At 39.1% G+C, this 14,636-nt stretch overlaps 1 protein-coding gene across 4 annotated transcripts in view; it reads left to right on the forward strand.

Annotated features, from left to right (window-relative positions):
* Positions 1-14,636, forward strand: part of KIAA1958 (KIAA1958 ortholog) — a 166,923-nt gene that overhangs the window by 78,957 nt on the left and 73,330 nt on the right. For 3 of the 4 annotated variants that reach the window (XM_036855988.1, XM_036855986.1, XM_036855987.1), the window contains exon 2: positions 5,029-6,223. In XM_036855988.1, the coding sequence (XP_036711883.1) occupies positions 5,053-6,223 (1,171 nt within the window). In that variant the 5' untranslated portion in view covers positions 5,029-5,052. Of the gene's footprint in view, positions 1-1,001; positions 1,044-5,028; positions 6,224-14,636 lie in introns of all 4 variants that reach the window. The other variant, XM_036855985.1, reaches the window with a different exon arrangement.

The following is a 14,636-nucleotide window of genomic DNA, read 5'->3' on the forward strand; positions in this document are numbered from 1 at the left end:
GTGGGCTCTGGAGTTAAGACTGAAGTTCAAATTTTGGCTCTACCATTACTTTGTCCAAGTAAAATGAGGATAATAAGTTACCTAATTTATTAGGATTGTTGATATAATTAGGATTATTGATATGTCAAGTCCTAGAGTAGTACCTGGCAATCAGTAATTGTTCAGTGAATGTTAGATATAATAATAGTTTTATGTTGTTCTGAAACCTAATAATGTTAGGTTTAATGGTAGAAAGTCTGATTCTGTATTTAATGTTTCTGATTTTGACTTTAACAATATAAATACTAATGCATAGAATATCTGCCTAAGTTAACATACAATGTGGTGATGATAACTTTATAGCTTTGTTTGCTGATTTAGGATAATCAAATCTCATACTTAACCTACACTCTGCTAGGCAGGCCTCCTTGAGGTTCAATTTTTAATGACATGTCCCATGATAATTCTGTAAAGCTTAGTGTCTAATCCAATCATTGCCCATATAAAATGTGGGAAAATCCTATCTGAAGTTATTTTTCTATTCTTGAAAATGTAGAAGAAACATTATTTTTCAGCATAGAGCTTATCATCAGACTGCTGAAGGAAATTAGTAGATCCTGGAAACTACAGTTGATCCTTGAACAACTCCAAGTTAATCCGTGTATAATTTATAGTAGGCCCTCTGTATCCAGGGTTCAACCAACCACTGACTGTGTAGTATTTACTATTGAAAAATATCAGTGTTTAAGTACATCTGCGCAGTTCAAACCCACATTGTTCAAGGGTTAGCTGTACTTATTCTCAGCAGTTTGCAAGTACCTTGATTGTCTTATGGTTGATTCTGTTTTGTATTAAACTTTGAATATATTGCAGTATATTGATAGCTATTCCTTGTCAGCTTAGACTCAATCCATTTAAGTACCTTAAATATTAGCTAATTATGCTCTCATAGCTACCAGTTAACATTGGTTGCCTGGTTGAATTATATTAATAGTAATACTGGAAAAATATTTTCATTTTAGGGTACTCAAGAAAAGTTTAAGAGCCTCTTCATGAGATTGCTAGTAAGTTTCATAATGTAATAAAAGTGACTTATGATTACTACCTGTTGATTCTTAAAGGTTGGTGATTATTATAGAATTAAGTGGATAAGCTTTTAACAAAATTTAAAGTTTTATCCACTTTGCCTTTTATTTTAATTATAATTTTTTCTGGCTGTGGGTCTTCAGCAAAGTTACTATTTTACTACTGTATAGTAGCTTTTACCTGGACAGTAAGTACTTTTGACTTCCTCAGGCTTATACAATTTTGTGTTTTGATTCTGCCACATTTTTTACAGTTTGAACTGTTACAATGACTTCATTCAAATATTGTGCCATAATGTATATGATTTTTTCTATGAGCATATATCATTTATTTCTTTTCTCGTTAGCCTGTGACGTTTAAAGAGGTGTTTTGCTTCACCATTACATATGCCATTTTCATGATGTCAAATCATAATACTTTTCATTTGAAAATTATTAATGCAGAAGAGTAGTTTTGTATTTATATCTGCTAAAAAGAATACAGCATGAACAGGTTTCCCAACAAATTGGAAGTTGAGTGATGTCACTTTAGTTGATTATGGACACTAATATGAGTATAGATACAGAGGCAAAGGGGAACTAAAATTACAAGGTGATACTTAGATATAAGATTTAGATGATTCATAATATGCTTATATTAATTGTATTTTTATTATGATAAAAATGAAAACAATTATAAACATTATGCCATAAAATTGTAGACCTCCCAAGATTTATTTGTGGAATCCAGTCTGAGAAACCTAGAGTATAGTGCAAAGAAAATGAAGGATTCTGCTCTAAGGCTTCAAAAACCAGAGGTGAATGTATTATTTTTTGTGTATCAGTTAGTAGTTGAGTTCAGCTGTGTGTAATCAAATACTTCAACAACAGTGGCTTAAGCAAGATCAGGGGTTTGTCTTTCCCTTAAGTAACAAGGAATCTTAGGCAGTTCAGAGCTGATGCAGTGGCTCCACGATGTCACCAAGCTCCTCTGGCTATTCTCTCCCATCCTTAAGTCCTTATTTCATGCTCCTAAGATGGCCTCTGCAGGCCCAGCCATCATGTCCTTATTCCAGGCAGGAAGAAAGGGAAGGACAAAGGGAAAAAGGCGAAGACTGGGACAAGTCTGTGCTTCAAAGGGCTTTTGCAGAAGCCCCACCCAGTGACTTCCGTTTACATATTATTGGCCAGAACGGTGTCATGAGATTTCCCATTTCAAAGGAAGCTGGGAAATACGTTTTAGGTGAGCATATTGCTGCCCCAATAGATTGGGACTCTGTAATGAATAAGAGAGAATGGATACTGGGTAGGCAAACAGCAGTCTCTGCCATACCAACTAAACAGATATGTTAAGAAAGCTCAAAAAACAAACATCAGGGAATTCCTTGGTGGACCAGTGGTTAGGACTCCGTGCTTTCACTGCCGAGGGCTCAGGTTCGGTTGCTGGTTGGGGAGCTAAGATCCCGCAAGCCGTGCGGCGCAGACAACACACAAACAAACAAACATCAACACCCCCCCCCCAGTCTTTCTGTTTTTCTGCATTTCTACTTTAAAGTTATATGAAAGGAATATAAATGAAGTAAGTTCCTAAATTGCTAGAGTACGAAGGAAACATAAAGATTATAGTCCTGTCATTTTAAGCTTAGAGATAATTAGTGGCTTGTCTGAGGCCACAGACAGGAGTTCCAGGACAAAAATTTGAAGTTCTTGACTCCCACACTAGTCCCTGTCCTTTTGATTTATTGTGCTGCTTCATAAAATCTGGTTGTTCATGTATTACTCTCCTACATACACAAGACAGCCGTGTTTTGGTTACACCACTGGGGAGAAAATCCTCTAATCCCTTGAATGATTACAATAAAAGTCATAGGAGGAAATTTCTTGTTTCTTATTTGAGGATCTTATATGTTTACTTTGTTAGTGTTGATGGTGCTGCCAGCATTTATAAATTCATTCATTCACTCTTCATTCATTTATTCAGCACCAGCAATAGATTATAAGGTCTCAAGAGCAGGACCGTATCTTATTAACTTCTGTATCCCTAAGTAGGTCCTCATTGATGAATGAAAAATTATATCATAGTCCCTGTCCTCAGGTAATGCTCAGTCAAGTCTGGGAAATGGATAAGAATGTCAGTTGATAACAGTACAGCAAAGGCCAAGTTTCTTGAGATAATGGAAGTACAGGAAGAAAATCTAAAATCTCTGAGACTGAAAGAGTTATCTAGAAAGACTTCAACAGGAGGTGGTCCCGAGGTCAGTCTTGAAGGGGTTTTCCAGGTGAAGAAAGAGGAAGGCTACATATCAAGCCAAAGAATGAGTTTTTAGAGGCCCAGTGGAGGTGAGAAACTGTTTAGAGAGGAGACAGGAAATATGGGAAAAGGTCATAGTAGTAGTAGAAAATGAGGGTCGGGAGGTTGACTATAGCCGTGGCCGTATCACAGAGGCCGTATCACACATGTTACAAAACATGTTAAAGGATTTGAATTTACCAAACTCTACTGATGGTGTGCCATGGAGGTAGGGCAGAGAATGGTGGCTCATATGCGCCCTTTTGCATGGTCACATGGCATTGCAGTTGGACCTTGGCACCTTAGTGCAGAGCCCACTTCCAGCGAGGTACCTTTTGTCACCCACAGCTGCAGATGACCAGGGAACACACATCAAGATCCTTGTTCCTCTAGAAGAATGGTACAGATGAACTGGTTTGCAGGGCAGGAATAGAAACACAGATGTAGAAAACAAATGTATGGACACCAAGGGGGGAAAGTGGCGGGGGGTGGTGGTGGTGGTGGTGTGATGAACTGGGAGATTGGGATTGACATATATACACTAATATGTATAAAAAGGATAACTAATAACCTGCTGTATAAAAAATAAATAAAATTCAAAAATTCAAGAAAAAAAGATCCTTGTTCCTTCCTCCCTAGTTCTTCCCAGGATGTCCCTTTTGACAGAGCCCTATTAAACCTTTCTAATCACATGTGGACTCCACGTGCCTCTTTACTTTTTTTTTTTCATCATGTTGTCCTCACTCTTACCCAGTCAAGGACCCATAACAAGTATTCTTTTTGACCTCTTCCCAATAAGGAATGATTCATTCCTCTTTGGTAGTTGATTGTATACCAGCTTGGGCGTATAGGAACCTCAGATGGTAAAATACACCAGATGCATGTTTTTACCTCTAAATTGTGAGATAAAGGCAATGTTTCAGGAATTTCAGACAGCAAGGAGGTGGGAAGCCTACTCCTAAGATTTGGTTAGGGTGCTGGCACCCGGCCTACCCATCCTTGCTTCTGGTCTACAGCCTGCCTGTGCCCCTGACCCCAGCAGGGGCCTCTAGTGGCTCCCCTCCCGGACTGTTTTCCCATCTCTGTTAAAGACTTTTCTTCCCCACTTCCCAGATATAGCCCCTCATTCTCTTCTTGGGCTCCCAGTAGTGTCATTTGTTTTCTGGTGCCCAGCAGAAAACCAGATTTCCCTTCTCTGACATCCATCCTAGAATGGATCTAAGCCTTTGGTGGCCCTGCCTCTAGTAATGAAGTTTATGGTAGCAGAAGGTGAAGTTAGAAGTTCATCCTCCTGGTTAATACAAATAATACACACATTTTATTATTACAGGGCTGACTGAACCTCTCTCTGTGTGACTTTGGAAGTAAAATGTACTATGAAAAAAGCTCACCTCTTTTTTATTGCTTGTTTCTTTTTTTTTTTCTTTCACTTTTTTTTCTTATGTAGACATTATAACAATAAAGGAAATTAACAAAAAATTTCTCAAGTCCCACAGCCATAAACCATCGATTGTTTTTACTTTTTTTCCTGTATTCTCTTCCAGTCTCTGCCCATATGCAGTGATATTAACTGGATACAGTTTTGAAGTATATTTTTTCAATGCCACATGATCATAGTTTAAGGAAATTGAAGTGATTGAGATATGGGAATATCTTGGGTAATAATAGCTTCTTATTCTGATTATTTTCCTTTAGGAAAGACACTGCTGATCCTGTAACATGGAGGATTGCCTTCATACCTCATCTGAGAATCTATCCAAATTGGTCAGCTGGGCCCACAGCCATGGGACCATTTGCAGCCTCATTCCAAACCTGAAACATTTGCTTTCGGAAGGTTCCCATGGGAACCTGACAGCAATGTGGGGCTGTAGTGCGGGCCATGCTTATCACTGGCCACTGACAGCTACTTGCAGAGCTGGCTCCCAAGAAAGGGTCTGTTTCCAGGATAACAGAAGTTTTAACTCTGATAGTCCCAGTATAATTGGAGTGCCCTCTGAGACACAAACTAGCCCCGTTGAAAGGTACCCTGGGAGACCAGTGAAAGCAAAGCTAGACTGTAATCGGACCAGAGACTCTTGTGACTTCTCTTATTGCAGTGAGCCCTCTGAACTGGATGAAGCTGTTGAAGAGTATGAAGATGAAAACACTCTGTTTGACATGGTTTGTGAGTCTTCTGTTACAGATGAGGATAGTGACTTTGAACCCCAAACCCAAAGGCCTCAAAGCATTGCTCGAAAAAGGCCTGGAATAGTCCCATCTTCTCTCCATTCAAGCTCCCAGGCTCAGATGATTGATGAATGCAGCAGTGATGTGATCATTAAGAAAATCAAACAGGAGATTCCTGAAGATTATTATATTGTGGCGAATGCAGAGCTGACCGGAGGGGTAGATGGACCAGCCCTCTCCTTGACGCAGATGGCAAAACCTAAGCCTCAGACTCATGCTGGTCCCTCCTGTATAGGGTCTGCTAAGCTGATTCCCCATGTAACATCTGCCATCAGCACAGAGCTAGACCCACATGGTGTGTCTGCATCCCCCTCTGTGATGTCTAGACCAATCGTCCAGAAGACTGCTAGGGTATCTTTGGCTTCACCAAACAGAGGACCCACTGGTGCCCATGGCACCAACCAGCAGGTGGCCATACAGATGCCGGTGAGCACATCCCATCCTAACAAACAGATCAGCATCCCTTTGTCTGCCCTGCAGCTGCCTGGACAGGATGAGCAAGTTGCTTCTGAAGAGTTCCTGTCCCATCTGCCCAGCCAGGTCTCCTCCTGTGAGGTGGCCCTTTCTCCCTCAGTTAACACAGAGCCAGAAGTGAGCTCCAGTCAGCAGCAGCCCCCAGTTGCTCCGACCATAACCACTGAGGCCACGGCACAGTGCATACCAGGTATGGCACGTGAGGTGACAGAGTCCCTCATCCACGTACATCAGAGAATTCTGCGCCGTCAGCACTCCTAAAACCACTGGCTCAATTTGCTAGAATTTGGGCCTTTATTATTCTCAGAAAGATAGAAATAATGAAATATTATACATCCAGGTGATACAGTAAAGGAAAGTCATCTGAAGTAAGGCCATCTATCCGGTCGATGTACCTCAGGGCTGAGAGGACAGCTTGTAGGATTGTGCTGTTGATATTGCATGGCTGTATTTAAGGTTTGTATCTGATCTTAAGCTGAATTTTTATAAGTAAAGTTATTTCTGAAAGTTTTTTTTAATGCTCTTGGTTACTGTTTGTTTTTGTTTTTTTTAAATTTATTTCATTGATTTATGGCTGTGTTGGGTCTTCGTTTCTGTGTGAGGGCTTTCTCTAGTTGCGGCAAGTGGGGGCCACTCTTCATCGAGGTGCGCGGGCCTCTCACTATCGCGGCCTCTCTTGTTGCGGAGCACAGGCTCCAGACGCGCAGGCTCAGTAGTTGTGGCTCACGGGCCCAGTTGCTCCGCGGCATGTGGGATCTTCCCAGACCAGGGCTTGAACCCGTGTCCCCTGCATTGGCAGGCAGATTCTCAACCACTGCGCCACCAGGGAAGCCCTTGGTTACTGCTTTGAAGCCAAAATGATGTTGGTTTAGGCATACGATAAAAATAGACCTGATTTTTTTTCAATATTATTTATTTGAACCAATTTAGCACTTTATTTATTTTAGTTGGTGTGGCAGATTAAAACAAGTTTTTTTTTAAAAGCAACAAATATATCTGGAAGAAGTATTTTATTTTTTCTCTCAAAATTTATAATAATCAGATAACTTGCATTTCTGGAATACATGGACCTAACTGGAATGGATTGAGAGGAGAAAGAAATTATTATATGAGGCCCCTATCTGTAATTCTAACATTCTAAATGTTCTATAATTCTAACATTCAGTATTTATTTAATCTGGGCTATTATTAACCATCACTAGTATCTAATTTCAAAATATTTTCATCACCCCAGAAAGAAACCCCATACCCATTAGCAGTAATTCTTTCCCTCCTCCCAGCCCCAGTCAACCACTAATCTACTTTCTGTCTCTATGGATCTGCCTGTTGTGCACATTTCATATAAATAGACTCTTATTTTGTGGCCTTTTGTGATGGCCTTCTTGTACTTAAGCATAATTTTTTTAAGATTAATCTATGTGGTAGCGTCTATCAGTGTTATTTTCCTTTCTATTTCATTGTATGGATAGACCACATTTTGTTTTTCCTTTATCAGCTGATGGATACTTAGGTTGTTTCCATTTTTTGGCTGTGGTAAATAATGCTGCTAATATCATTTATATACAAGTTTTTATGTGGACATATATTTTCATTTCACTTGGGCAGCTACCTAGAGGTGGAATCACTGGGTCATATGGTAACTCTATGTTTGAGGAACTGCCAAACAGTGTTCCAAATCAGCTTCACCATTTTACAATCTCACCAACAATTTTAAAAGATTCCTATTTCACCGTATGCTCACCAACACTTGTTATTTTCCATTGAAAAAATTATCCTGCTGGGTGTGTGAAGTAGTAACTTGCTGTAGTTTTGATTTGTATTACCCTAATGACTATATATTTTTTAATGTGCTTATTGGCCATTTGTATATCTTTCTTTTGAGAAAAATCCATTCAGATCCTTTGCCCGTTTTCTAGTTATGTTGTCGTTTTATTGGTGAGCTATAAGAGTTCTTTATAGATTCTGGTTGTAAGTCTTCTATTAAATATGATTTGTAAATATTCTCTCCCATTCCCTGGGCTGTCTCTCCTTCTTCCTTCCTTCCTTTCTAGTTTTAATTCAATCACTTAATCACAGCGTGGTCTTTGGCCAATATTCACATCATTAGACACAATATTATCTTTATTAGGCTTGTGAAAGTCTTTGTACTAAGACTCTAACTCTTGATACATATCGGATATAAGTAGTACCTTTTCACTGAAATAGTTGTGAATTTGGTTTATTTATTTGTCCCCCTCCCCCCCCCCTTTTTTTGTAAAATAGGAGACAGCCTGACAGTTTCTACATTCTCACTTAATTTATATTTGAGGGTAGAATTCAGAAATGTATTTTACAAAGTGGTCCAGTATAGCAAAACAGCTTAGTAAAACTGTTGTTTGTATTGTATATCCTTCTAATAATTTATCCCTGCAAAAGCAAGTTGAAAGATTTCCTTGCATCTGCCTAGTGGATATTAGTCCGCTAGTATGTGTATAGTAAATGAGACATTGAGGCTCAAACTAACTGTAATAGGAATTTCCTAAAGAATGATCCTGATGTTTTGATCCATTGTTCTGTGGAAGGATATTATATTGCTAAGATATTATTAGCTTTAGAGAAACACTATTTGGACTGGAAACATCAATGTGACAGATAAAAATCTGATTGATACTTTTCTTTTATGAGAGATATATAAAGTTAACTTATAATTTACCTTTGTTCTGTAGAGCCCGAACTAGGTTCTGTGCTCTAAAAGTTTTATTTATTTATTTGCATATTTATTTATATTAGAATAAATTTATTTTAAACATAGGTTTTTAAAAAAATTTAGAATCCAGCATATCCAAATGTATGTGAATGAATATGTACAAATGGACCTTAAGCACTTAATATGTAGAGCATACTTAGGACTAAGCAAAGAAGAAAGGTTCTGAAAAAACTAGCTAAAAGCAACATCAGGTACTTTTAAAATGGATGTTGTGTAACCTTGAGTCTTTATCAAATCATTGTAGAAATACTGCATATCTTTGAATAATATTTTTAAAATAAATAATTTGACAAATGACTAGGCAGACAGAAACAAAGAGAAATTGTTCCATTTTGTTTAGTTTTACTGATGTCATTTAAATTCTATTTCCTGGCAGTTCCCTGGTGGTCCAGTGGTTAGGACTTGGTGCTTTCACTGCCGTGGCCCCGGGTTCAATCCCTGGTCAGGGACTGAAGATCCCACAAGATGCACAGTGCGGCAAAAAAAAATCTGTTTCCCTATTGGAAAACCGTTCTTATTTCTGTTTAGAACTAAACTCACAAAGTTATAAAATGTTAACAATGTGTGGATAAAATTATTAATTTTCATGTCAGCCCTATTACAATGCTCAACTCAAATCTTAGCAAACAGTCACGAGTAAAGAGGACATACATTATTAGAAGAATTAGTGACTATCTCGCAGTGGTTTAGATTCCGTTAATTTTTGAGATTTTTATGTAAATTTGGAGCATTTGTCATAAATTTAAATTTTTATTGCATCATGAGTTGGGTTTCTATGTGTATATTTCTTAAATATACATACATACACACAGCTTCTTTTATGATTTTGTGCAAGAACCCCCCCATGTTTATTTGAAGTATAGTTGATTTACAATGTTGTGCTAATGTCTGCTGTACAGCAAAGTGACTCAGTTATACACATGTATACATTCTTTTTTTATATTGTTTTCCATCATGCTTTATCACAGGATATTGAATATAGTTCCCTGTGCTATCCATTAGGACCTTGTTGTTTATGCATTCTGAATGTAATAGTTTGCATCTACCAACCCCAAACTCCCAGTCCATCCCTTTCCCTCCCCGCTCCCCCTTGGTAACCACAAATCTGTTCTCTATGTCTATGAGTCTGTTTCTGTTTTGTAGATAGGTTCATTTGTGCCATATTTTAGATTCCACATATAAGTGATATGTGGTATTTGTCTTTCTCTTTCTGACTTACTTCACTTAGTATGATAATCTCTAGTTGCATCCATGTTGCTGCGAATGGCATTATTTCGTTCTTTTTTATGGCTGAGTAGTATTCCATTGTATTTATGTACCACATCTTCTTTATCCATTCATCTGTCGATGGACATTTAGGTTGTTTCCATGTTTTGGCTATTGTGAATAGTGCTGCTATGCATGTAGGGGTGCATGTATCATTTTGAATTATAGTTTTGTCTGGATATATTACCAGAAGTGGGATTGCTGGATCATATGGTCATTCTATTTTTAGTTTCCTGAGGAACCTCCGTACTGTTTTCCATAGTGGCTGTACGAACTTACATTCCCACCAACAGTGTAGGAGGACCCCTTTTATTAGTCACCTTTTTTTCCCAGAAGTCTTATTGTAGCAAGCAATCAACTTTTGCTTTTCACATTTGTAATATATGTGTTTTCTTTTGAAAATCTACATCTTTATCTTTTTCTAATAGATTCATACGTGTTCTTTATATATTAGAAATATTAACTCATAGTCTATCATATATATTGGAAATACATATCCATGTATATTGGAAATACATTTTTCCACTTTACCATAATTTTTTTATTAATTAATTAATTTATTATTATTATTTTTTTGGGCTGCATTGGCTCTTTATTTCTGCGCACGGGCTTTTTCTCTAGTTGCAGCGAGCAGGGGCTACTCTTTTTTTTTTTTTTTTTTTTAATTAATTAATTTATTTATTTTTGGCTGTGTCGGGTCTTCGTTTCTGTGCGAGGGCTCTCTCTAGTTGTGGCAAGCGGGGGCCACTCTTCATCGCGGTGCACGCGCCACGCCTCTCACTATCGCGGCCTCTCTTGTTGCGGAGCACAGGCTCCAGACGCGCAGGCTCAGTAATTGTGGCTCACGGGCCCAGCTGCTCCGCGGCATGTGGGATCCTCCCAGACCAGGGCTCGAACCCGTGTCCCCTGCATTGGCAGGCAGACTCTCAACCACTGCGCCACCAGGGAAGCCCGGGGCTACTCTTTGTTGCAGTGCGTGGGCTTATTGCGGTGGCTTCTCTTGTTGCGGAGCACGGGCTCTAGAGTGCAGGCTCAGTAGTTGTGGTGCACGGACTTAGTTGCTCCGCGGCATATGGAATCTTCCTGGACCGGGGCTCGAACCCGTGTCCCCTGCATTGGCAGGTGGTTTCTTAACCACTGTGCCACCAGGGGAGTCCACCATTAATTTCTATATAATTTTGTTGATGGGATTTTTTGAGGTATGGATTTTCTTAATTTTTATGAAGGCTGTTCTTTCAACCTCTACCTACCTATCTGTCTAGTTAGCTCTCATCTTTTCTGCCTTTGGCATTTTGCTTAGGAATTCCTGTCTTGAATCAAATAAATATTTTCCTATATTGTCTTCTGTTTTATTTTTTGGTTTTCTTTTCCTCGCCTCCCCTTCTGTCTCCTTTCTTTTTTTACCTTTAACTCTACAATCAGAGTATATTTTAGGGTGGAACCTCACTTCATTATTTTTATAGGTAGTCAAATGTTCCAACATCACTTATTGAATAATTCCCATTGTACACTGAATTGATTTATGTATCACATTTTTGTTTATAACTGGGTCTATTTCTAGATTTTCAGTTTTGGGGTTTTTTTAATCTCTTTATCTTTTTTCTTCTAATTTTTACTACTTGATTATATTTTCTATGAAACAATGCATTCAGAGAAAAATGGTTGTAGTCTAAAGCATTTAATAGAATACTTTTTGAAACCTACTCATGTAAAATTGAGTTCAGTGAGGTTTTAAAAATTAAGTTGCATATTACTTCTAGTTATTTGGTCTGTGTTGACACAAATAAACAATGGTTTCTCTTGTCAGAAACAGAAGATCTGAGTTAAAATAAATGTATAAAGACAATTAACTATGTTATAGTCGAAGGACACATCTTCAAATGAGCTTTTATCCAGGGTTCAAACAATGTCTATAGTTTCTCTCTTATCATGTCTCATCTTAGCTTCCTCTGTATTAGCTTCACCTATAGATACTTGATCCCTACGTGGTCCCCGAGGTGGTTGCCAAGTGTTGCTGGGATTCATGCCTAGCAGTAGACAGAGCCTGTGTCACCGCCTTCGCACTAACCCCCGAATTAGTCTTTGAAGCATCAAGCTCATACCCTGGGAACTGTATTGAGACCAGTCCTAAGTAGACCCCACAGCTGAGTGTTGGGGTCAGGTGGGAGTGTTCTTCCAGGGACATTCTGGATTCTAATCTTGAAAGAGGCAGCACACCAGAAACACCTACTACTATTTGTGTGGGGTGGGTTTTTGTTGCTGTTGTTTGTTTTTTTGAGCATTTAGTTGTCTTTGTGTGGGCAGATAGAGGAGTTGTTTATATGTGTCATTCAAAGACTAGATATACTAGAACAGTGTTCTAATATAAGGGATAGAAATATGTATAAGTAAACACATGCTTTTATGTCTGTATATATATGCATATGTATACATACATATACATGCATACATTATTTTATATATTTTCTTATCCTACAAGAAATATATGCCTCTTCTTATAAGGTGGAACAAGACTAAATTTGCTTTCTTAGCCACACCCTTTCCTGTATCTTCCTGCAGGAAGACCTGCAACATAAATTCTGAAAGGTAAGAGAGGCAAAATTAAAATTCAGGCTCAGTTAATACCATCATTTCCCTCGTTTTCATAAAGGGGTGCTCATCTGAGGATTGATATGGCAGGCACTGCTGGGCACTGAGATTTTAGAGCTTGGCCACTCAGAGTTTGGGATCAGACATGCCTAGGTTGATTCCCAGCCCTGCCTCCTACTGGCCTTGTGACCTTAGTTAAGTCAGTTTATTTCTCTGAGATTCATTGTCCTCATTTGAAAAGTAATAACATGTCTGTCTCACAGGATTGTTTGACAACCAAATGAAAGTATAGAAGAAGCACTAAAGAGAGTACATGACATGTGATAAACATTCAATAAATAAGAATTTCCACCATTATTAATATTTTCATTGTCATCATCATTGCTGCCATTATTAGACTGTGCTCAATACTCTTGAATAGTTAAGCATAATAGATTCTGATTTTATGCAGTAACATCTATTCATCTACTAAAATGGTCTATGGACCAGTCTCACCTGGGAACTTATTAGGAATGCAGATTCTCAGGCCCCACCCCAGACCCACAGAATCAGAATTTGCATTTTAACAAGATCTCCAGGTGATCTGTATGCACACTGAAGCTTGAGAAGCAGGGATTTAGGAAATGCAGGTTCCACATTAGAGGGCACATTGTTATTCCCTCTGGCCACACTGTGACTTTGAACACTCTTCCCCTTTGAGAGAATTCCCTCCTTTGTAAATCTGCACTTCCCCATTGGAGAGGCCAGAAACTCGCTTTTCCAAGTTTATATTTCAGTGAGGGCACAATCTAGTGACCTGAAACTTTGCCAGTCAAATGCACTCACTCTAGACTCTAATCAGAAGTACCTAGGACTTCCCTGGAGATCCAGTGGTTGACTCCATGCTTCCAATGCATGGGGCATGAGTTCGATCCCTGGTTGGGGAACTAAGATCCCACATGCTGGGAGCTTCCCTGGTGACTCAGTGGTTAGGAATCTGCCTGCCAATGCAGGGGACACGGGTTCGAGCCCTGGTCTGGGAAGATCCCACATGCTGCGGAGCAACTAAGCCCGTGTGCCACAACTACTGAGCCTGCTCTCTAGAGCCCGCGTGCCACAACTCCTGAAGCCTGTGCGCCTGGAGCCCGTGCTCCGCAACAAGAGAAGCCACTGCAATGAGAAGCCCGCGCACCACAACAAAGATTAGCCCCTGCTCAGAGCAACTAGGGAAAGCCCGCGCATAGCCAAAAATAAATTTTAAAAAAAGATCTCACATGCTGTGCGGTGCAGCCAAAAAAAAAAGGAAGAAGTACCTAGAAGAATCTGTTTTTGGTAAATACAGTCCAGTTTCTAGAGGCAGCAGGAGCAGTGTTCCACCGTTAGAAGCCCAAGCTGGAGTTTGGTGGCTGATTTGTCTTCAACAGCGCAAATCTGTGGCGTGGTCACCTCTAAACCTGGTTTCCTGATTGTGTGGCCTTTATTAAGTTCTTTTCTTGCCTCAACTAGCTAGACTGGGCTTTCATTGTTTTAAACAAAGAAGCTGGAGGAATATAACCTCTGAACCCAGGAAAGGTGTTAACCTCTCCTAGATGTTGCATGAAAAATAAAATAATTTTCTTTTTATCACTAGGTTTATATTTTTAGCTAAAATAAATAGCCCCTTGGTAAGTAACCACTAATACAGTATGCCCTATAATGTGTGCTATCTTGCTATACAAACTGTAAGCAACCCGTAAGATGTTGAGGGGTAGAGATAGCTTCTCCTCGCCCTAAACCTTCTCTCCCTTCCCAGTGGGGGTTTTTGCTGAAATATGTGCATTGTGGGGAGTTCCACTGAACTGGGAATGAGAAGGAGGTACTTAGTACCTTTGCATTCGGCTATGGGCTTTAAGAGCAGTTTTGGAAAAATGAGAGAAAACACAATTGGAGCTTCTTAACACAATGTTGAGTATTTCTTAAAAGTTAATTTTGAATGATTAGTTTTCTCTTAGGTGTATTCTTTCTCATGTCAGTTCACATGATG

Source organism: Balaenoptera musculus, chromosome 6, assembly GCF_009873245.2.
Source record: "Balaenoptera musculus isolate JJ_BM4_2016_0621 chromosome 6, mBalMus1.pri.v3, whole genome shotgun sequence".
Taxonomy (NCBI): domain Eukaryota; kingdom Metazoa; phylum Chordata; class Mammalia; order Artiodactyla; family Balaenopteridae; genus Balaenoptera; species Balaenoptera musculus.